Source organism: Centroberyx gerrardi, unplaced genomic scaffold, assembly GCF_048128805.1.
Source record: "Centroberyx gerrardi isolate f3 unplaced genomic scaffold, fCenGer3.hap1.cur.20231027 Scaffold_61, whole genome shotgun sequence".
Lineage (NCBI taxonomy): Eukaryota > Metazoa > Chordata > Actinopteri > Beryciformes > Berycidae > Centroberyx > Centroberyx gerrardi.
Genome location: NW_027605195.1, coordinates 43,321 through 67,408, shown reverse-complemented (window position 1 = coordinate 67,408; position 24,088 = coordinate 43,321). Strand labels below are relative to the sequence as shown.

The following is a 24,088-nucleotide window of genomic DNA, read 5'->3' as shown; positions in this document are numbered from 1 at the left end:
GCGAGCCCTACCGCTTTTACGCGGCGTTTTTTTTCAGCTGCCTCTCGGACCCTCTGCACCACAAGCTCTCTCTTGCCTTTGGCATTGGCCTTGCTCCATCTCTTGGCGTTGTAGTTTCCAAGTCCTGTCCGTCCTTGACAGACCACCCCGACGATCTCCTGATGTTTCCAGTGCGCTGCTGCTTCCATCACTGCTTCCTGGGGCTTCCACTTCCTGCCGCACTTGATGGTCTTGTTAGCGTATTATAATACCTGCAGACGGAGTGCCATAGTTTTTTCTTTGGAGAATTCATGCCTTTTGTTTTTTTCCCCTATGTATCTACGTGGCTGGCAAGGAATATCCCTGGTATATTTAGGTTAAGTTATCATTTTTTTTGTTTGTTCGTAGGTAAGAACAAATTCAAAGATGCTCTTGACCACTCTTATTTCAGTACGCACAAATCTTGTTGCTCTTTGTTCCAGGGTTTAAGTAGCCAAATGGATTTTAAAAAGCCATTTGCTTTCTGAAAACTCATACTGCATCCCTGTAGCTTAATTGGTTTGCTTGAAAATTACTACAGGAACTACAGTTTGTCCTTGCTCCACAAGGCTCAGGGCGTCTTACTTATTCCTGAAATTCATCAATCAGTATTGCTAAAATCTACAGGATCCAGTTTGTAAAAGTCCTCTCATTTTGTCAAAAAAGGATTTAACTTAGCTACTAAAAAGTACCATCATTTTTGGTTTAGTAGTAGTAGGTGTCACTTATTTTTAGTGGAAGTGTAATTTGAGAACAAAACTCTTGATTTTTTTTAGGCAGGAGAGGAGCACCAGGCCAGCGAGGAAGAGCTTCACCTTTCACAGAGAAAAGACAACGCCACCAAAGATTCTCCGTCCACCTCTACCATGATGATGACAAATGATGAAACCAGGCCGTATGCAAGGTAATTCAAAAAGAAAGGGAAGGGTGTGGATAACATTACATAAGACAACATTGGGTAGGAGCTTTTATCCAAAGTATCACAGCAGTGTAAGTGCACTCAAATTTGGTGCCAATTCTCCCCATGGTGGCGCCTTAGCAACTATCTAATGGTCGAAAATGCATTAAAAATTGACCATATGTGCAACTTTCACCAAAATGTAGGCCCAAGTGAGAAGAAACTTTCATATGCTTCAGCCTAGGGCAAATTATTAAGTCCATCACTCTGATTTTTTCAAAAAACTGTAAAACTAATTAAACCTATCTCCTCCTCCCTTTTTTGGTCAATTGACACAAAACTTGGTACACAGCATCTTCAGACTTTCTGATACATCAAAAGCTGAGCCCACAGTGCTTTGAAATGTTTTACTGTAAATGGTGCTCATAATAAATAAGGTAATATTTTCCAAATCTTCACAAAAATATTTTGGCAGGCAGAGGACATGTTGTAGATGACGTGGTAAATTTCATCCATTTCTTAAAAAAAAAAAATAATTTTGTGGTCATTTCATAATAGAATTGAATGGGAAATTCATCATACTTGAAAAATCATTTACAGAGAAACCACATTCAAAATATTTGCATAGAAATATTTTCAAAATTATTAAGTATGGATGGGAATTTTTTTTAATGTTTTTTCAAATCCTGTTTTATTTTTATAAATTCCAAAACTTTTATTACCAACTAACTGCTTTGCAGTCGTTTTAGATTTATATAGACTTACATTCTGAATGAATGCTAAATTATTTAGTATTCATTCAGAATACTAAATAATTTAATTTCCTTTTCTCTCTCTCGTAAACTACTAAATGGCTAGACTGAGCCCGGTCACCATATTGCTGCTTGCAGCTATAATCGTTCTGATTATTTTCTGCCAGAGGTCAGTCTGAGAGGAGGAAGCCAGGGAGACCTCGGCTCAGTGAAGCACCGAGCCACCTAGATCTCAGGGTCTGCATGCTGGAGGACTCCCAGACCAATGTGCTCTCAAAAAATGGTAAATTTAAAGAATTTAATTCCAACTTTAGATGTCCAGTTAGAATGCATGTTGATTGATTGGTAAATGTATAGCTACATCAGCAAGTACACAGGATATGATATAAAAATCGATCGTGCTCACATCAGAGATGTTTGGTTGAATTAAGCCCACGCCACCTCCAAAAGGATCAACAGGAAGGTATGTTACCCTGTACATGCACAGGCTTACGGCCCTGCTCCACTACAGCCATCAGCCATCGAAGGAATGATTCCTTTACGTTGTGTTGCGTCCGATGGCTGCGTCCAAGCGAAAAAATCGCAGAGGTTCAATTCTCGATGGCTGACGCACGCGTTCTCCCTCATTGAAATATAGTTGAATTGATTGTTTTCTGGTGGATCCATTCAAAAGTCAACGCGCTCTGTGGAGCAGGGAGAATGTCACGTTGGCGACGCGACGCTGGTAGTGGAGCTCTAACGTTATACGTAGTTCACAACATTGCCCAATCATTTATAAACTCTTTGTCTCAATCAGAGACTAAAGGGACAGCTGACCTACTTGCTAGAACCAGCCCACTCAGCAGTTCAGAAACCGAATGAACTGAATTAACCTTGTGGTGAATTTGTCTCTGTGCCAGTGTTTAAGAAATGCCCGGTGCAGGAGGTGAAGTGTCCCCGTGGCCTACAGGAGGCAGACTTCCTGGACCTGCTAAGCTCCAGCTTCCCTCAACTGGCTGGAAGAAACAAACTTTTTGACCTCTTCACAACTGACCGGAGCAGGAGACTACAGCCACTGAAACTGAAGACGCTGACCCCAGAGGAGATCGACAGGTCCGTCAAATCCATTGGAGCAGGGAATTCGGCCCTCTACGTCCGACTGAAGGTAGTTTGTCAGATTTTTTTAGTAGTTTTTAGGAGTGCCATGGTTTTTTCTTTGGGGAATTCATGCCTTTTGTTTTTTTCCCCTATGTATCTACGTGACTGGCAAGGAATATCCCTGGTGTCATATTTTTTGTTTGTTCGTAGGTAAGAACAAAATCAAAGTTGCTCTTGACCACTCTTATTTCAGTACGCACAAATCTTGTTGCTCTTTGTTCCAGGGTTTAAGTAGCCAAATGGATTTTAAAAAGCCATTTGCTTTCTGAAAACTCATACTGCATCCCTGTAGCTTAATTGCTTTGCTTGAAAATTACGACAGGAACTACAGTTTGTCCTTGCTCCACTAGGCTCAGGACGTCTTACTTATTCCTGAAATTCATCAATCAGTATTGTTAAAATCTACAGGATCCAGTTTGTAAAAGTCCTCTCATTTTGTCAAAAAAGGATTTAACTTAGCTACTAAAAAGTACCATCATTTTTGGTTTAGTAGTAGTAGGTGTCACTTATTTTTAGTGGAAGTGTAATTTGGGAACAAAACTCTTGGTTTCTTTTAGGCAGGAGAGGAGCACCAGGCCAGCGAGGAAGAGCTTCACCTTTCACAGAGAAAAGACGATGCCACCAAAGATTCTCTGTCCACATCTACCATGATGATGACAAATGATGAAACCAGGCCGTATGCAAGGTAATTCAAAAAGAAAGGGAAGGGTGTGGATAACATTACATATGACAACATTGGGTAGGAGCTTTTATCCAAAGTATCACTTGTATGCATGTGCGTGCAGACAAAGTTAAGTGAATCAGTCAGTTCACATGTATATAACATAACTTCTTCATTTCTGCTCCTAGTTCCGGCAACAACCCTACTCAGAGAGTAGAAAGCGACAGAGCAGAACTTCTGTCCAACAACTTGACATCACAACAGATGGAAGAAGAGGAAGCGGATGACGGAGAAGATCGGAGTGGAGAATCAGAGCAAACCAATGACACTCTGGCAGTCTCCTCTGCAGCTGAGAGTGAATGGGACACCAGTGATGAAGATGAGAAGCAAGATGACAGAGATGATGATTGGAAACCAGATGAGAGTGATGAGGACCTGAAGGAGAGCAAACCTGCATCGCACTCACCAAACACAACAAGGAAGCGGTACGCGAGACGTTCTTGTTTTAGGGCCAAGAGCAGGAAAGTGATCCAATCTTCTCCAAAGACTGTGATTGAGAACAGTAACTCTTTTCTCTCCTGTAAAGTCTGTGGATCTCTGCACGGGTCAATGAGCATTTTGATCAAACACGCCTGGAGTCACGTGGACGATCCAGGATGTCTGTGCGGGGTGTGCGGAGAACATTTGGAATCTGCAGAGGCGTTGAGGAGTCATCTGCAAAGTCACCAAAAATCTCACGACTGTCCTGTTTGTGGAAAGTCTTTCATGTCAATGACTGGCCTCAACCAGCACTCCATTTTACACACAGGAGAGAGACCATATGAATGCAATATTTGCTGTAAAGCATTTATTCATAAGTCGGGGTTGAACAATCACATACGGTGGAAACATGTGGTGGATAAACCACACAAATGTGATGTTTGCCATAAAGCATTTAGTTTTAAGTCAGAGCTCAAAGCTCACCACCGGATCCACACGGGTGAGAAGCCGTTCCGCTGCAGTGTGTGCGGTAAATCTTTCTCTGACCTTAGATCTTTATCCCGCCACAGGTCGGTCCACACAGGGGAAAGGCGCTACAGCTGTCAGTTTTGTGAGAAGCGCTTCAAACTTCCCGGAACACTGAAATCGCATGAGAGGATTCACACGGTTAGAGACAAACCATACCTCTGCGATGTTTGCTGCAAAACATTCTATACGAATGATGAGTTAAAGGTTCACATGAGAACGCACTCCAATGAGAGGCCGTACCAGTGCAGTGAATGCGGCAAGGGATTTTCAACCAATGGAGTTCTGAAGGTTCACATGAGGATCCACACCGGAGAGATGCCATACCGCTGCACAGAATGTGGCCGGTCCTTTAAACATAAGACTCATCTCAACAACCATCTGCGAATCCATTCGGGCCAAAAACCGTTCGTCTGTGGGGTTTGTGGGAAAAAATGCTCTCGTCTGGCGCACCTAACCATCCACCTGAGGACCCACAGCGGGGAGAGACCGTACCAGTGCACTCTCTGTGACAAAGCCTTTACTCAGAGCCACTGCCTCAAAACACACATGAAGAGTCATGAGGTGGGAGAAAGCTCATCATCAGATGGATCCAAGTCCTAAAAGACACATTTTTCTGTAGTTTTTGTTCCCCTTCTCTCCAAAAGAACAATTGACCCTTTGCAAACTAATGATTGAAATAGCAATCCATCAATCTGTGCTTAGTATCCGTCTACTTTGTCTGACATTGTTGCGCCGACAGTTCTGACAGAGCCTCAGCAGTTTGACTCTTGACAAGGACATAACACGGTAAAAATGTGGGTAGTTGGGGAACTGCTGAGGCGGATAGTAACATCTTTGGTTGTGTCCATCTTCAATGTTTGTTGGACATAGCAACAGTAACTAAGGGGGTCGGGAGTTAACAAATATGTTGCAAACAGTCAATTGATGGCTATTTGACAGAAAAATTTCAAAGCAAATTTAACAACTTTAAGTGTTATTTCATGTTTAGCTTACGTTTCAGTTTAAATGTTTTTTCTCAGTATTCATACCAAAGTTAAAATTTTGGCCCATGAACATGCTCTAGATGATTTAAGATCATCGTGTGCTTTACTAATACAAACCAGCTCTTTTGCCACTACATTGAGTGCCAGTATTGGAACACAGTACCTGATGCCCCTTTAACATACATGACTCAGGAATATTATGGTATGATCCAGGAACTTCCTATGGGCTTTCACCTCATGACGTTATGAAAAACAGAAAAAAAAGTTGCTAAATTATGATAAATGATGAAGAGGGCTCTGTTTTTATTAAATCATCTTAAATTTAATCACACTGTCCTTTAATATATCACTCATTTTTTCAATGTACATACATATTCATCACTCCTGAGCATTTATATCAGATCTGTTTTTATCAATTCATTGGATTTAAGTTTTAAACGACACGTCTTTTTTAAGTTTCTGTTTCCCTTCCTTGAGAGAACAATCAATGGGAAAAAAAAGGGGGGGGGTTAATTAGTTTAGTTAAATTGTTAATTTAGGTTATTTCCTTTGTTACTGAGCTATTGTTAAAAATTGTTGCCATGATACCTGGACTTGTATTGGTACCCAAGTCAAACTGCGTTGAGTCAAACTGCATGCAAGATACAGATAAAAGAGAAAACATTGCAACATTAAAACAGAGTAAATGGATAATTTGAGAAAAAAGAAAGTTACGTTTTCCTAAACGTTTAAGAAGGTTGTATTAGATGCTGCTAATATAAGCAGCATGTACATAGCCTTTTGCTTTTTTTATGCGTTTAATTGTGCTCATTAAGCTTTATTAAAAGTAACTTTTGCTTTCAAGGTGACTCCTACTGTTTCTTTTTGTTCTTTTTTACATATTATAATGATATAGTGCAGGTTAACCTCTCGTAGAATGAAGTGTATTTTCTACATCCATTAGCACAGTATATTAACTCTGCAATGTTGCAAAACATATACCCAGGCCTATTTAACATTATTCATCTTTTTTCATTTCAGCTTAATAATGCTGTTTAGACAAAAGCGCAAACAAAGTAAAGGACAAATTGATTAATTGATGTCTGACGTCGTCAAGGCAACACGTGATCTCACAAAGTGCTGGCCCGCTCCTCATGTACCATCTGGAGCCCTCGTGACTTCTCGCACTCAGGAACTACAGCTGCGCACACAGGTGACGTCAATTAAGTCCGTGCGGGCTCAGTGTTTAGTCCGTAGGGGGGACGTTGGGATTGGGCTATACTGTCTCTGGAGTCAGGTACAGTACATGTAAAAAAAAAACAAAAAAAACCCTGCAGGACCGGAATTGAGTACCGAAGGTAGTCCAAAAACTACCAAAATGATCAGAACATTTTTTTTTACTAGAGAAAATAATTTGTATTGCACATATTTTTTCTTTATTTTGTACAAAAAATGTACTTGTAGTCAATATTTCAGTGTTGTGGATTTGTATGAGTGGCGCTTTTATTCTGAAGAGAACGAACCGGAAGTCTGCTTGTTGTTCTGGCTGACTTAACACACTGGCGTGTAAAGCAACATGGCGGACGAAAGTTGAGGAGAGAAAAGCGGTAATCCGCTCGGTCTTCCTGGTTTATCTGAGTCCAGTAGTTCCTGATAGCAGTCCGGGTTAAAAGCTGTAAAGCTGTAAGCAGCCTAGCCGTTTAAAGTCAGCGGGTTTCTTCCAGATCCTCGGTGCTAACTTTGTGCTGTCTTAGCTCGGATGTGTGATGCTAGGCTACTACCGTGTTAGTCCTACGGTAGATGTGAGGATGTGAGGAGGGGATGAGACTTCCAGAGCAAACACACAAAACTAAACTGACATCTCAGCTCATTTCGACAGATCCTTTAATAAGGAAGAGAGAGATGTGAGTGGGACTTCACTAAAGTCTGAGTTCAGGCTCATCATAGTCATCGTAGTCTGTGAAGCTAGCTAGCTACTAGCTAAATGCATGCTGGGTAGTGTAGTTCGGTAACTAATTTTGTCGTTTATGTAAGTAATGCAGAGTGGATTTTTGTGAAATTAAGCCAAAGGAGATGTGTTGATGCTTAGTGCAACATATCTCAAAATCAAAACCATATGCTTTTAGATTGCTGATATGAAGAGACCTCCCGTACACTGACAGAGGGCAGTCAAACGAAGGGCTGACGGAAATGACGTCAATTTCGGCACCCCATTGAAGTTGATTATTCAGTCAAAAATTGTCAGTTCAGTTCATTGAGTGGCCTGAATGCGTTAAATGTGATTTCTCTAATGGTTTATTTTCTTTTTCTTCCCCGTTTCTAAACTCCCATTTAGAGCAATTTATAAATTCATGAGAAATTAATGAACAATTAATCGAAAAAAAATATCGAAATCGCAATATGCAATTAATTGCTTAAGAGAGAGAGAGGCGTCCAAAATCCATTTCTAAACAAGGTGTTTTAGTGCTGTGGAGTAATCTTTGGTCCATAAATCAAGTACAATATTGGTGAAAAACTTTCTTCAGATTTAAACTCAGTAAATCCTGCACACTGACATATTTTTTTTTTCTTTAAACAATTTTAAAGGTCTAAAAAATTAGGACAAGAAAAACTTGTGATGATATGAATCGCAGTTTAAATCGCAATCGCAAGATTCTGTCAAATAATCACAAAAATCGATATTTTTGGCAATATCTTCCATTGGCTCGACCCGACCCGACTGGACCGGACCGACTAAATCAAACATGTTTGGGGGGGAAATTTTTGCCAAACGGCTCCAGTCAGCAGTCTTGATCCTGTTCACACTAAAAGATAATCTTGACTGACCGACATGCCCAGATTCAAATCGAGAATCTTAGAATCAGAGTTAAAATCAGCCGGTGTGATCTGTGATTCAGGGAGGAAGAGAGTGTTTAGAGTGCAGCAGAACAGCTTGTAGGAGAGAGAGACAGATAATTCATGAGATCGCTGATAGACGGGTTTCTACTGTACATTATGATGCGGGGGAGGGGGGGGGCAGTGGGATGTGTGGGGAGATTTCCAGCGGGGAAATGTAGAGTTAGAGTCTGTCGGTGCTGCAGATGTGATGGGAAGGAGTGTAGTGCTGAAACGATTAGTCGATTAATTGATCAGTCGATCGACAGAAGTAATCGATAATCGTTTTATTCATTTATCGAGTAAAAAACACCAAACATTTGCTGGTTGAAGATTTGCTGCTTTTCTCTATTTCATCTCTTTATAAAATGAATCCTTTGGGTTTTTAATCTGCTGGTCAGACCGAGGAAGAAATCTGAAGAATCACTTTGGACTCTGGGAACTGAGATGGACATATGTTGTTATTATTGACATTGTATAGACTACATGATTAATCGATTAATCTGAAAAATAAACAACAGATGAATATAGTGGTTAGTTGCAGCCCTATGGGAGTGTAAAGGAAAATAATTGAATTTAAATTCTGTTTTCTGAATTTGTATGGAATGATTGAATTTATTGAAGTTGAAACTGATTATAGAAATCAAACTCATGATGCTCTTACCAAGTTTTTATCCTATTAAAACCATATTGCATTGAAAAGTCCTAGATATTTAGTTTTCTTTAAGATATTAAATTGATACTGGACTCTTGATTTGTTCTGACTTGACTTGCTGTTCTATATTTAGACTTGAGACTTGAGACTTGACTTGGGACTGCTGGTCCAGAAAACCTACAGCTTGTTAACCAACAAATATTTTTTTGCAGGTGAAGAAGAACAGCTGAGCTGAATTTGGTGTTCGCCACTAAGGCAGAATGAGTTCTTCAGAAGAGGTGAGAGAAATATCACTGTAATGTTTTGTTATTTTGTACATAATGTTATCCTGGCTATTGAAAACTTAATGTTCTGTGGATAACATTAGCGTATTAACTAATAATATTTTAACGCAATACAGATAATGGCTTATAATTCTCTCTCTCTCTCTCTCTCTCTCTCTCTCTCTCTCTCTCTCTCTCTCTCTCTCTCTCTCTCTCTCTCTCTCTCTCTCTCAGGAGGAGTTGGGCCTCTTACCTCCAGTGGAATTCATCTGCAAGAAGAAGAAGAGAAGAAGAGCGAAGAGAAGCTCCACTCAGGAAGACGCGACTCGTTCGGCCTCCTCAGGTTCGCTCTGCTCACAGCTTTGATTTCATTTCCCACAGCAGTTAAAAGGTAAATTACTGTCGGAAAGCAGAGGAACATTTACATTGATTTATTGGATGGTTGTTAGTTTACTCAGAGAAGGATGTGATGTACCGAACTTTTTGTCGGATCATATTGATTCACTCTCAGAACCTTATTATTCTCATATGGACACACCACATTTTTCTTTATTTTTACTATTTTCCACATTTTGGAATAATAGTAAAGACAGTAAAACTATGAAATAACACAAATGGAATTATGCTGTGACCATTAAAGTGTTATATATTCGATTCTTTAAAGTAGCCGCCCTTTGCCTTGATGGAAAGGCAAAAGGCTTTGGAAATAAATTTGTACGTAGGATCAACTTCACTATTTATATTTGTCTAAGAAACTCATTTAAAGCATTTAAGCATAAGCCTTTAGATCAAAATGGCTTTAAGAGAATGAAAAACATAGAACATTCAATCAGGTGGGTCCAAAGTTTTGACTGGTTGTGTATGTAACAGTTATAAATTGTTATTTACCAGCTATCAGCCGCCCCCTAAGCATCAGCATTGGCCCTTGGAATAACACATATTGATCAGCCTCTAACTGTCATCCTTTCTTTTTCTTTCTTTTTTTCAGGATTTAAGTCCCGGTCGTCCCGGACTCGGGTTTCCTCCTGTCCTGATGGTCAAGAGACGCCCCTCCCCTCCACAGCCTCTCAGCCAATCAGGAAACGGAGAGGCAGAGACAGAGGCGGAGAGAGACCCAAAAGTCACGTCTGCCAGCAGTGCGGGAAGGCGTACTGTAGTGCAGAAAATTTAAAAGTGCATTGGCGTATTCACACTGGAGAGAGACCGTATCACTGCGACCAGTGTGGGAAGAGTTTCATTAAATCGGAAGCGTACAGGAATCACCAGCGTGTTCACACTGGAGAGAAACCTTATTCTTGTGACCAATGTGGGAGGAGTTTCAGTCAAAGAAGTTCCTTCAACCTTCACCGGCGGATCCACACTAAAGAGAAACTCCCCATGTGTCCAAAGTGTGGGAAACACTTCATCACACTCCAGGCTCTCTCAGTTCACCAGCGTATTCACACCGGAGAGAAACCTTACTGGTGTCCGCAGTGCGAGAAACGCTTCCGTACTTTACAGAACCTCACAGTGCACCAGCGTGTCCATACCGGAGAGAAACCCTACCAGTGTCCACGGTGTGAGAAACGCTTTGCGACTTTTCAGAACTGCACAGTGCATCAGCGCAGTCACACAGGAGAGAAACCGTATGGCTGTCCGCAGTGCGAGAAACGCTACGCCACACTTCAGAGCCTCATGGTGCACAAGCGGAGGCACACCGGAGAAAAACCGTACGGCTGTCAACAGTGCAAGAAAAACTTCACTTATTTATCGACGCTGAACAAACACCGGTGCATCTGAACTGCTTAAAGGAGCTGTGTGTAGAATTTTAACATCAATAAATCATTGCCACAGTAATTTTGAGACATTAGTACCTTTACTGTAAACAAACAAGACCATCGCCGAAAAGATTGGCAGCCTCTACCAGCCTCTACTTTACGCCACAAAGGAGGTTGATTTACGGCACAAAACAGGAGGCGGGAGCTGTCAGTGGCAGATGGTGTAATGAGAGAAAGGCCTGTGGAAAAATCACTTCCAACTTGTTTATCGTCTTCTGTAAAGAGAAAGAGAAAGTACTTCACCTTTGAAGAAGCAAAAAAGGCCAGGGAGGGGAAGTGGGGACAAATAGCACATCTTTGTGACAGGAAGCATTGAGATTTATGGGAAACGTGGTCGTAAAGCATCATCTACTCCGTGGTTTCATTTGTTTACAGTAATTATACCAAGGTGTTACAATTAATTAGACAATGATATATTAATGTTTAATGTTACATATAGCACCTTTAAGAGTGCCGCCTACTGATCCGTGACTCCGCACAAGTTCTCCGACAAACAGCTGACTTCACAGCAGTATGATGTCACAGCAGTATGATGTCACAGCAGTATGATGTCACAGCAGTACAGCGGAGCACAATGTGGAAATTAGAGTTCCCTTTGCATCAATTTGTACTTGATAAAACTTGATTTTACTTGATATGTAGTTTTTTGTGTTATAAAAAAGTGTTATAAGAACTTTGCAGTTTTCATTTGTTACATATTTCAGTTGACTTTGTTACTAGACAGAAGTCTTTGCTAGTATGAACTAGCCTGCTGACATTACTAGAGCTATCAGATAGCTAACGTTAAGTTGAAACCAGTTGTGGTGTTATTCATATTCAATATGTTGTGTAAGGGAGAAATCTTTAATAAAGCCGACTATGCAGTATGCTTTTTGAAAGAGTGAAATCTCATAATTGTGTCTACACACACACACAATTTTACGACCCCACTGTTAGAGAAACAACAATCCCTTCTTTTGTAACAGGAGTTCATACACAACAGACTCACTGAAAATGGCGACTCCTTACCTCTCTTCTTAAAACGCACTTTTAGCTTTCCTGTGATCCCATCTTACCTTTTCTACACCGTTTGTTTGTATTGTTTTATCTTATTTTTCATTGTTATGTTTTATTACTGTGTTTGTTGTTTTATGTTTTATTGCTTATTTTATATATTGTTTTATTATTGTGCTACTTGTTCTTAGTGTTTTTATGACTAACACCTCATGATTCCTGTTGTTTGCTTTTACCCTGTAAAGCACTTTGTAAGCCCTGTTTTTGGAAAGGTGCTATATACAGTTTATTATTATATATTATTATTATTATTATTACCTTCAGTGTCTTCTAGAAGTCCAGACGATATGAATCATGTCGGTGTCCTGATCACAGCAAGTGTCCGTCAAACAGAAGTAAAAGTAGTTTTATTCACTAAAATGTGCGAAAAACAAAGAACGTCAATTAATTACTTTGCAGTTCTTTGAAGCAAAGATTGGTTTCCCTTTCTGCCTTGGATGTGTGTTGTTTACATATGAAAGCTTACAGGATAAGTTTGTCGATTTTGTTCCTCTATATAATTCCTCTCTTCATCCTGTTGTACTTGGACCCACAGACAATATTGGCTCCAGAGTCAGCTGTCAATGAGTCCAGTCCAGTCTCAGTCTCTCAGCAGCTCAGCAGCCGACTGAACTGCTCCTTGTCTCGGCTGGTCAGAGGCAGTGAGATGAAGAAGGTCGTCAAATTCTGACTCTGATGTCTGAAAATATGGGAAATGCCTCTTCATCCAAGTTCTGCATGAGCAAAATGAGAATAATGTTCCTCATCTTGACCGATTTTAGAGGAAACATCTACCATTCTGTTTTCAAGTTTGTCATTTGATGGTGACTGAGAATGCGTAAAAGTAGACATTCATCTGCAGTAGCCATTTGTAAAGCCATGTATAGAATATTTACCTCAATATATCATCAAATTCATTTTGATAACATAGTATCATGGCTGTAGAGAAATGAGACCATCACGGTGTAAATTTGTTAATTCTATGTGTTGCTCCGTATGTGTTTATTCTGTTCGTCCCGGGGTTTTGATTTAGCACAAAATGTGCAGGACAGACTTACAGCATAAAGAGCCTCAACTAAAACTAAGAGGACTCACTTTGAAGTCCAGATGCTGTTCAGTCCCACAGCGCTTCGCTTTCATTCACCAAGAAGAGATCCACTCTGCTGTACAGCTGTGCTCCAGTAGGTTAGCTGTCTTTCAGTATCATAACATAGTAACTTGTTAGCCAAAATGTTTTGTTAGTTGCCCAAACCTAAATTACACACGTTACGCAAAACTGCTTTGCTGATTCTAGTTGTAACTTCGAACATTCACAGATTTGGATATAGACAGATATCTAAATGGCCACAGATTAGCTACTGCAGTTGCAACATGCAAAGTAATGAGACGGACACCGGACGAGCAAGAATCACTGAATATTTGATTTATTAATTTGCTGTTTTTGTGCAAATAAAGTATTTGTAGTCAGTATTTCAATGCTGTAGTGTCGCTTTTATTCTGAAAAGAGCAGACCGGAAGTCTTACTCGTCTTTATGTCAGTCAGGAGGAACAAGCAATTCTAGCTGATTTTACAGCTTTTTATTCTTCAAGAAACGTTGAAAACATGTTTTTGCCAGTAAGAGTTTTATTGTGAAGGTTGTGACCGGATATGGTACGTTTTGTTGTCGCTGACTTGACACTGGTGTGTAAAGCAACATGGCGGCCGAAAGTTGAAGAGAAGCGTAAACAGAGAGAGAAAAGAAGTTTCCTCTCGGTCTTCCTGGTTTATCTGAGTCCAGTAGTTCCTGATAGCAGTCCGGGTTAAAAGCTGTAAAGCTGTAAGCAGCCTAGCCGTTTAAAGTCAGCGGGTTTCTTCCAGATCCTCGGTGCTAACTTTGTGCCGTCTTAGCTCGGATGTGTTATGCTAGGCTACTACCGTGTTAGTCCTACGGTAGATGTGCACGGTTGTGCTCGTTGTAGCGCCGCGGAGAGCGTCCGGTAACTCCGACCGGAAGACTCCGGGTCAGATAGAGGCCTCGGCGACCGGGGAAAAGCCTTTGTCTTCCTCTGATGAAGAAGCAGCTCAGGCTCACGGCCCTCGGACTGCTTCAGGTAGGAGCTCAACAATATGAACACATCAACGGGACGCACGAGCTTTCTGCAGCTGGCTGCAAAGCTTTGATCTGACGGGCTGCAGTCTGGAGGAATGGAAAAACTTAATGAGTTCAAAATGTTTTTATTTTAGCTGCCGTAACTTCCTGTTATCATCCATCAGTCGCAGAACTCGCTAGCTAAACATTAGCTTTGTGCTAATCTAGAACTCGTAACTTACTTGTTTCTTAATTTAAATCGGTTTATCTATAGTAATAATCTCTTAGTTAATGGTTAACAGACTCTACTTTGTGAATCGATGCTCCTTTAAAACGCCTCTGCGTCAGTTTGACGGAGCGGAGCCCGGGGTGACGTCACACCGACCGCTACATTAAAACAGAACTGCTTTGTTTCAGGCCCAGGAAGACAGTTTCACACTGTAAACTCTGAACAGTGAGACTGAAGATTACATACCGTATTTCCTCTAATAGTGGCCGGTAGTCAATTAAAAGCCGGGTCTCTGATAATGGCCGGGGCCGTCGTCTACACGAACAAATAAAGGCCGGCCCCAAATACAGGCCGGGGGAAAAAAACAAAGGAAACAAGACTAGGTCAAAACCAGTATATGGCTGGACCGTGTCCGTCTCCTCTCTCCGCCACTGTCCTCTCCACCGCGCCCACGGCCCGTACCTATCGGGGACACCCGGTGACGCGTCGGCGTCGGGACCCCGTCGAAATCTCGGCCGGATCACCGGGAACAAATCGGCGCCCGGCTATCGGCGCCGGCCGGAACCGTGTCCCCGAGTAACTCGAAGCGTCGGCAGCTAATACATCCATGGTCGGCAGTAAGCCCTCGGCGCACCGAAACCTCCGTGCCGCCGACAGAACAGAGGGCTGTCAGGTGGACTGAGCTCGCGCATCCAAATAAACGGCGATATGATATAATTGTATAGATTCTACTTTAGCTTCAGTTAGCTTCATCTTACATGCAAACAACGGTGGATACCGGTAAACTCCTGGCGCCTGTTATACATGTAACTGTGGTTTGTAGTAACATACAAGTGCCACAAGACGGCTCGGCCGGCAGAAGTCTCTGGAGCGTGCCGTCGTCGATTACCGTAATTATCGTAATGCATCGCAGTAACAAAAAAACGTCTACCTAACGTACCGTAACAGAAGCAGATCAGAAAACAAGGAGGCTTCGTACTAAAATATGAGCAAATATACTTATCAAACAGAGGGAATTAGAAATAAAGGCCTGTCTCTAATATAAGCTGCTTCCAATAAAGGCCTGGTACCCTCTGCAGTTGAGGTAAATAAAGGCCCGGGCCACTATTAGAGGAAATACGGTAAACATGATGGTCAACAAAACAGTCTGGACTTCACTAGTTGGATACTGCAGATGGATCCTGGATAACACTTATTGCTTAGAAGTGATAGCAGGCTCGGTGGTCTACGAGTCAATAAATCTGTTGCAATGGATAAGACACTGAGCTTTATTTTCTTCCTCCATATTGGAGCCTAACGGTCTTACTGAGGCTGCAGTAGACCTTCTGTCTGTCCAGGAAATGAACCACAAGACAGAAAACACTCATAAAGTTTCATGATATTGAATGATTTTGGAGGTGGCTCAGTTGATTTCATCATAACACACGGAGCCAAGCTGTTCTGGTTGTATCACAGTATTTAAAATCAAATACACTGAGTGATTATCCATTCAGATCTGGTTATTCCTTTATCATCTATGGTCAGTTTTGATACTGCAGGGAATTGTTGCCTGTGATGAAGGAAACAGCTGGAGTGGAAAAATCCACCAGTCTACTTGTGCAGCTGTTTACTGAATGATTGAATGCGAGCGATCTGACATTTTCTTGTAAAGAAGTGGGAGTCAAACACACTTCTTCATGAACGTCAGCCGGCAGTGGTAAATAAAGCACTCACCGCGGGTTTAAAACGAAGTGAGTCTGAAGTTGATCTTCGGTTTTTGTTTTTTTCACTATAATAGAGGGCAAAGGTCAAGCAAAAATCACCAGAAATGTATTTAGAAGCCTTCAATAAGAGACGATAAAGCGGCTTGGTGCAGCTTTGGTGTCGATGATTACTGGGATCTACGCTCTGTTCTGTTTTCATGGCTTTAACTAGGGATGCAACGATGCCACTTTTTCAATGCCGATACCGATTACGAGTATGAAAGTTTAAGTATCGGCCGATACCGAGTACCGATCCGATCCGTTACTTTTACTGAACAGTGCAGCTTACTTCCTTAGTTTGGGGTCAATGGACAAAATTATTGAGATAAAATCCTTGTTTTTCCCTCTGTTTGAGAAATACAGGCTTCTATGTGCCACAAATGCATAAAATCAAGACAGTTTGCTTTTATTTCTTACATGTTACTCATGGCTTTCAGTATCAGATTTTAGTCTTGGGTAAAATCTCCGATACCGATATTCCATTTTAGCCTGGTATCGGTACATCCCTAGCTTTAACCAAGCGATACAATCAAAATGAAGAGACTGGAAGCACCTTATGTGCAACGTCAAAAATGTATTAAAAGCTTAAAAAGCGCATAAATCAACAACAGCGCATAATGAGCAGGTGAACATATATAAGCTATAAACATGCAGAATATGCAACGCGTTTCGAGCTCAGTGCTCCTCCTCCGGCAGCATATTTACCAAGAGAGACTGATCCTATTATCTATCCCATCCTATCTATCCTAGAAAACTTACCGACCATTTTTAGATGATATGTTGGCCAATTTGACTTTGATGTAAACCCCTCAAGCAGGACAAAATAAGATAAAACATTTTTCTTTCTCGCTATATACACACGTAGCTGTGGTGTGAATGACTGTCATCCAACACAGAGCTGTCAGTATGCAGTATGACAACACTGAGGGGAATTTCAGTATCTTGGGAAACTCATGTTAACCAAATGTGTTTTCTCATCCCAAGCTTATTTAACATCGTCTGCCCTCAGCAGCTTGTTTCAGTTCATGTTTCAGTGATTCTCCTCCTGCACGGGAACATCAGTTTCCTCTTGGGAGAAGTTTTTGTGGCGGATCTGTCCGGACGTTTCAGCAGAGCGTACTGCTTTTAAAGGGCACGAAAACAGGTGATTTGATTGGTCAAGACTGAAGACAGGCCCAACACACCTACTGATAATGTGTTCCTCCTAATCCAACCCTGTTTCCAACTGCATCGCCATGTGAATACATTGCTGGCAGAACATTTGATCTCCTTACCAATAGTAAGAGATAACTGGGTAATGTAGGAAACTAGGAATAAGCCTCGGCTGTCTGACGGTCCAGTAACATGTAGAGCCGGTGGTTAGTGAGTGATGCTGCTCTCTGACGGTCTGTAGATTTCTGACTCTGTAGTACGGCTGAAAGATATTGACAAAAAATTGAATTAATCAATCAATCAATTAATTGCTCTATGCTGCAGCCTGAAGTCGTCTACAGTCTCCACTGCTGGGTCCCTGCATCTTCTTCTAACATCTGAACCGGCTTCTGTATAAATGCTGAGTCTGGAGCTGAAGAGATTGTTCCATCACATCACATGTGTGTTAGTAGATGTTACAGTCTAGTTGGTGTTGTTGCTACTTCAGAAAACTTCCAGCTTCTTAACCAACAAACATTTTATTTTGCAGGTGAAGAAGAAGACAGCTGAGCTGAATTTGGCAGCAGAATGAGTTCTACAGCAGAGGTGAGAGAAATATCACTGTAAGGTTTTCCTATTTTGTAGATAACATTATTAATGACTTAATGATATTGTTTTGGTAACATTAGCCTATTAGATAGCTATTGATAACTTAATGCCATTCTGTGGATAATGTTAGCTTATTAAACTAGCTAATAATATTATTCTATGGGTGACATAAAATTGGCATTGGGTAACATTAAGGTTTTTCTAACTTACAATATATTACAATAGAGATGATGGCTCATAATTCCCTCTCTCTCTGTATCTCTTCATCTCTCTATCAGAGTCGGTGTCAGGAGGAGTTAGCTCTCTCTGTTAAGGAGGAGCTAGCTCTCTCTGTTAAGGAGGAGCCAGTCTTCTTTCCTCTAGTGGAGTCCAGCAGCATGAAAGGAGAAGCAGAGAGCGGCTCCGCCCGGGGAGACGGGACTCCTCCCGCCTCCTCACCCACACACCAGCTACATATTGGTAAATTACTGCAGAAAACCAGTAAAAAAAAGAAAATGACCACAGGACAACAGTAAAGAAAAAAACTTGGTAAATTAGTAAAGGATACCAGTAAAACGCTGGCCAATTCTCCACCCAGTTACATCCCATCAGGCGTGGTATTGGTCAAGGTTGCCCGTTGTCCCCGCTTCTTTTTATTTTATGGACTGGCACAAGCTTTACGTCAATCTGATGTTGATCCTATCACTATTTGTGGTATACAACATCTTATTTCCTTATATGCTGATGCTGTGTTGCTTTTTATTAATAATACGTTATCACTCCCTTTTTATATTCAATTTGTTTGAATGTTTCAGCAGTTTTTCAGATTACAAAATACATTTTCAAAAATCATCTGTACTGTTTTTTTAGCCCCTCCAACATGTCAGTTTCTGAGATTATGTGCGTAGAGAATCTCTGATATTTTGGGATGGAAATATATAAAACCTATTTATTAACTATACAGGGTTTTTAGGTGAGGACTGATTTAGAAACATGGTCATCTTTACATCCTTTCAAGCTCATGTTTCTGTTGTTAAAATGAATGTGTTGCCCCATATAGACTTTGTTAGCTCTATGATCCCTCCGTATGACTCCACCGTCTTGTTACTGGTGTGTCATGGTGAGATCACAAAGTATATATGAAACAACAAGGAGCAAATTAATGTTAAATTCTATCAATGTGCTTTTGTTTTAAGAAGAGTAGCCACATAGATTAATCCCAACACTCAGCCTGCTTGGTGATCTTTTGATTGTTGTAAACCCACGAGTAATGTTCTCTATTTATTTGGAGATTTATTTGATTCAGAAGTTTCAAGACAACTGCGAACTGGGAAACCTCCCATTTCCTACTTAACTCAACCTTCCAATTTAAGTATCAAACTGTATTTGTTGATCTTAAAAATTCTGTTTAAAAGCTTAAAACGTTATTTTTTTGTTCTTACATTTCACTGTGAAGGCCGCCATGTTGATTTATGTTTATGTGACAGAACTTTATGTTGGGGAACTCGGAGCTCAGAGAAGAGTCCCAAGTTTCTGACTAGGAATTACGAGTTGGAAGGCCGTTCAAATGGATTTCTCCTATTTGGAAGTAGGACGTTTCCCGGTTCCAAGTTGTCTTGAATGTACCGTTATTAATTGACTCAATTGCAATCAATTTTTATCTTTTTTTTAGCCAGATTTTTCATTTACAGGCAGCACTAAAAGCTTATGATGTTCCTTTAACATCTAAAGTAAACAACTACCTGTTAACAGATGTATAATATACAAAGTGTTTCAAATGGATTTGTCACAAGTATATATGCAAAAATTACAAGTTCTTTTACTAAATCATGAAATATTTGAGATTTTGAAAACTGGGACATTCTATGGAATAATGTACAAATAACTTAAAGAAAGTTCCAATTCAATTATAATTTTGTACATAAAACTTATATTACTCCATACAAAAGGATCAGAATGTCACTTTCCCCCTTTAATGTTCATTTTGCTCTGATGTTGGGATGAGTACGTTGAACAATAGGACATGATTTGTGTATGGCTGCCCAACCTGCCCCTAAAAATTATTATATAAAAATAAAATAATTGATTACAAAAAAAGAATATAACAGGACTCCAAATGGTGTTTGGTTAGTTGTAGATTGACTTTCTTTCTTTCTTTCTTTCTTTCTTTCAGGAGAGACATCGGAGTTGTCCTGTACAGACGTTTTCTCCTGTCCTGAAGGTCCAGAGAGTCTCCTCCCCTCTCCAGCCTCTCAGCCAATCAGGAAACCGCGAGACACAGACAGACCCAGATGTCACCGCTGCCAGCAGTGTGGGAAGGCGTACACCGCATCAGGAAGCCTGAAGATCCATCAAAGGAGTCACACCGGAGAGAAACCGTACCACTGCGACCTCTGCGGGAGGAGTTTCATTAATTCCAACGGATACCGGCAACACCAGCGTATTCACACCGGAGAGAAACCGTATTACTGCGAACACTGTGGGAGGAGTTTCAGTCAAGCGGGCGCTTTCAGGCAGCACCAGCGGATCCATACTGGGGAGAAACCACACCAGTGTACGCAGTGTAATAAAAGCTTCATCCGGCTGGGCGCCCTGCAGGCACACTGGCGCACGCACACCGGAGAGAAACCGCACCAGTGTCCGCAGTGTCAGAAGAGCTTCAGTCAGCTGGGTGTTCTCCAGGCGCACCTGCGGACGCACACCGGAGAGAAACCCTACCGCTGCCTGCAGTGCGAGAAATGCTTCGTGACGTTTCAGAGCCTCTCGGTGCACAAGCGGATTCACACCGGAGAGAAACCGTACTGGTGTCAGCTGTGTAAGAAAAACTTCACATACTCGAGCACCCTGAGGAGACACAGGTGCGTCGAAACCACAGAAGATCCTCACTGTCTGCAGTGTGGAGCGAGCTTCTCTCTGTCCAACCAGCCGTGGAAACACAAGTGTCCGGATCTCAGTGCAGAACCTGGACTTTAAATCACAGCTGGGTTTACATCAGCTAAAGCACAACTACAGGTTCTGTAATGGAATACATTACGGGGTGGAATTTCAGGATTTTGGGTGAAATTTGAGTGAAATTTCTACAAGCCTGGACAAATGACGACTACCCCAGATAATGTAATATTCAAGTTTTAAAAACACAGATAATGTTCTTAAATTACATACATGCACAAAAATTTTAATTTTGTGTTCTTTTGTATATTTTATATTTTATTATTACTAACTCAGTATAAGTAATGTAATGTTCCAGTGTAGCAAGGCAATCATGTTAAAAATATATCCACAATATTACAATTATATACATTGTATTACAGTCATATCGGCAGGCTGAACAGAACATACTGAGTCTTCCAGCTTTCCATCATCCTTACTCTTTTTTTTATTCGTAATTATTAGACTTTTTTTTTTCTGGAGGTGTTGGTGCTACATTTGGTTTTTGGATGAGGTTTGTTTGTAGTTCTGCTGCTGGTGGCGTTAACATTAGCTAGCTAAAGTGAGCTATAGAGCTAAAGCCGTCACCTCAGATTTGAACATTGTCGCAGTGGCAGCTGGACAGCACTTGGATTTTTAAGCGGAACCAAAGAAACAGAACACAGGCAGCTGATATTTCTCTGACACCATCGCTAAATGTTGGTGTTTCACTCACCGTGGGCGAGCTTAATGTCCTGAATACATCAGTAACGAGATTAATAATTTGGCTCCAGTCAGTGGTCAGTTGGAACAGTTGCCTCTTGTGGCTAAAGAGCAGTCCGGATGGGGTTTGTTGTTTCTTCCTGTTGTCTTTGAGATTAACTAAATTGTTTCCAAACTGCCAGAGTTTGAGTCGAGGTGCTGCCTATAAAAATGTCAGTAAAGAGAACAAAAAACTAAAGCGCAACACTAGCTCAGTAGAAAAATACAGACTCTATTTATTGCATTAAAAACATGTCGTTTCAGCCTTCATTTGATGAAGGCCATCAACTATTTTATTCCCTTCATGTCGTCTTTCAAATAAAAGCTGTAAAAACTCAGCTTTGAATGGCAGGAATCAAATTCTCCATTTTACACTCAATAATCACATCAGTAAGGAAACAAGGAACTGCTGAAATCTGATTGGCTGTTAGTCTGATTGCTGTATGGCTGTTGGTGGTGAAAAGCCGAACATGGGCCGAGTTTCTCTGTTCGTTCTGGAGGAAATGAATGGACTTCTCCGTTCTCTTTTATGGCTCTAAAATAGTTATTGATTAATTAGGACCCTGCAAAGTGATCCTGCTGTTTAATCGGCTTCCTGTCAGGGAGACGGATTCACTTGGCAAGAGAGAGAAATGATCACTAACAGATGAAACAATTTTTATCACGAAATTTGAAAGAAATAAGAATTTGTTCTCATGGAAAATTACTAGGATCAAAAATGTACATGTCGAGTTTACATTTTGTGTATTTTGAAGACATCAGACAAGTGATTGGAGAAGAAAACTTTCACAAACACACACCTTCATAAACTCTGTTACTGTCACACACATTTATTTTACCAAATGTCAGTTGTGCTTTATGCTGCAAATTATATTTTTAATGAGGTTCCTGATGGACTTTGTCTTTTTACTTGTTTGAAAATGTAAAAAATGAAACTTTTGCACAGTTTTGGAACAGCAGAGAATAACTCAATGTTTAGCTATTATGCTTTTCTATTACGAATGCTCATCAATATGTATTCTTAATATGTTATGGTGCCTTGTAATGGTTTTGGAATTGTATTTTGATCTATACATCTTTATGATCATTTAATGTTTAATATCTTGAATCTTTCTACTTCTTACATCTTGTTTGTGTTCTGGTTCACTCGTTGAAATTCTGCCTGAGGAAAACAGAGTGCAACAGAGACACAGCCTTCCTGTCAAATGAGCACAAACATATACACACAGAGAGACATTATCCAGTTGTCGGATAAGATTTAATATTGTTTCTGATTGAGATGTTAGTACAGTTACATGTTCTATGTAACTGTACCAAAGTGCTTTACAGAATTGGTTATAAGCGACAACGATGCAGAAAATAAAGCAAAGGGCCATTTCTCACGTTCTTTCGTAGTAAAATGTTTCGTCCAACTTTTGAAACACGATGCTGACGTGTGCTGCAGTGTCCTGCAATTCAGGTGGAGGCGCTAAATACAAAAACCGCTAAATGAACAACTGTAAATGAAGAAGCAGAAGTGGTTTCTGGTGTAAACGTCCCAGCAGTTACTGAGCAGCTCAGTGTGACTCTGCTTCCTTTGGTTAATCAGCAGAGATCTGATGGAGGTCAAATCCTGATGCCGAGATCCCAAAATATTGGAAACGCCTCTTCATCTTGACAAAATTAGAGAATATTAACCATCTTGCAATCTCTATTTGAAGGACGAACATACCACTTTCTCTTCATCTTTTTCTTTTAGAGGTGATTTGTAAATGATGAGGTCCCGGGACACCAAGGGGTCGGTCTGGAGGGAAAAGCTTCCGGAACATATCAAGACAACGAGCTCAGTGCAGCCATACAGCTTACTGTAGACCTAACAGCATAAACATTACTAAATGACCGACTATATGACCTTAGAGCTCCGACTACTGGGGACCTATAACAATATTTGATTATTGCATAGGCTACATAATGCTCATTTTTACAAACCTGCCCTTCAAGTAGTAGACTAAAGATATAACTGCACTGTGCACACATAGGCTCCTAAGAGACATCCTAATCATACATAAAGGAAACTGCAATGGTTTCAACCATTTACCAGAGAAATTCTGGTTTGAGTAGTTACGCATCAATATTCAATACAAATACTTTCATAGGATATCGATTTTGAATGTAGGAAACAATGTCAGTGAATAATGCAATAAAACGTGTCGTGGTGCAGCTAGAAGTCGGCCTGACTGCGACACTCAGCTGGACCTAATAAACTAACCAGTTCTCATGTTATTACCAATTATTTCTGGACACTCAACATAACATTGCCCGCATATTTAACTGTGGGACTTACAGGTCCGCACTCCAAAAAAATTTCTGTTTCGCAGTCATCTATGCAAATATGAATTTTGATTGTCCCAGCAGAGACCTAATAGATTACAGAATATGCTAACACGTTTACAAACAAAAAAAAATCATGCTTACCTTGTCTAATTTTCCAAAATAGTCCACACAGCGGACATATGGACAGCAAATTCAACTTTTAGCCGACGCTGTCTGAAGTTTACCATAACACACTCTGCAGAGCAGCTCACTCATGTGTGAAGTGATTAC

The 24,088-nt window shown here is 40.7% G+C and overlaps 2 protein-coding genes across 2 annotated transcripts; both read left to right on the top strand.

The window, feature by feature from the left end:
- Positions 1-405: 405 nt before the first annotated feature.
- Positions 406-5,568, top strand: LOC144538179 (uncharacterized). The gene is made up of 6 exons (XM_078282301.1): positions 406-429; positions 795-922; positions 1,836-1,951; positions 2,568-2,812; positions 3,363-3,490; positions 3,655-5,568. Exons 1-6 carry the CDS (start codon positions 406-408, stop codon positions 5,072-5,074), a joined length of 2,061 nt encoding a protein of 686 aa, XP_078138427.1. The 3' UTR covers positions 5,075-5,568.
- Positions 5,569-7,013: 1,445 nt separating this feature from the next.
- Positions 7,014-21,128, top strand: LOC144538178 (uncharacterized). The gene is made up of 5 exons (XM_078282300.1): positions 7,014-7,043; positions 9,178-9,243; positions 9,463-9,571; positions 10,217-10,997; positions 20,101-21,128. Exons 2-5 carry the CDS (start codon positions 9,226-9,228, stop codon positions 20,807-20,809), a joined length of 1,617 nt encoding a protein of 538 aa, XP_078138426.1. The 5' UTR covers positions 7,014-7,043; positions 9,178-9,225; the 3' UTR covers positions 20,810-21,128.
- The last annotated feature ends 2,960 nt before the right edge of the window (positions 21,129-24,088 follow it).

What these genes read in the sequence shown, in the direction of transcription:
- LOC144538178 (XM_078282300.1), top strand. An exon ending in GACTCGTTCGGCCTCCTCAG is followed by an intron (nt 9,572 to 10,216) that starts GTTCGCTCTGCT and finishes TCTTTTTTTCAG; the next exon opens with GATTTAAGTCCCGGTCGTCC. An exon ending in TCGACGCTGAACAAACACCG is followed by an intron (nt 10,998 to 20,100) that starts GTGCATCTGAAC and finishes TCAGCCAATCAG; the next exon opens with GAAACCGCGAGACACAGACA.
- LOC144538179 (XM_078282301.1), top strand. Translation starts at nt 406, where the DNA reads ATGCTCTTGACCACTCTTATTTCA. An exon ending in CCCTCTACGTCCGACTGAAG is followed by an intron (nt 2,813 to 3,362) that starts GTAGTTTGTCAG and finishes GGTTTCTTTTAG; the next exon opens with GCAGGAGAGGAGCACCAGGC. An exon ending in GAAACCAGGCCGTATGCAAG is followed by an intron (nt 3,491 to 3,654) that starts GTAATTCAAAAA and finishes TTCTGCTCCTAG; the next exon opens with TTCCGGCAACAACCCTACTC.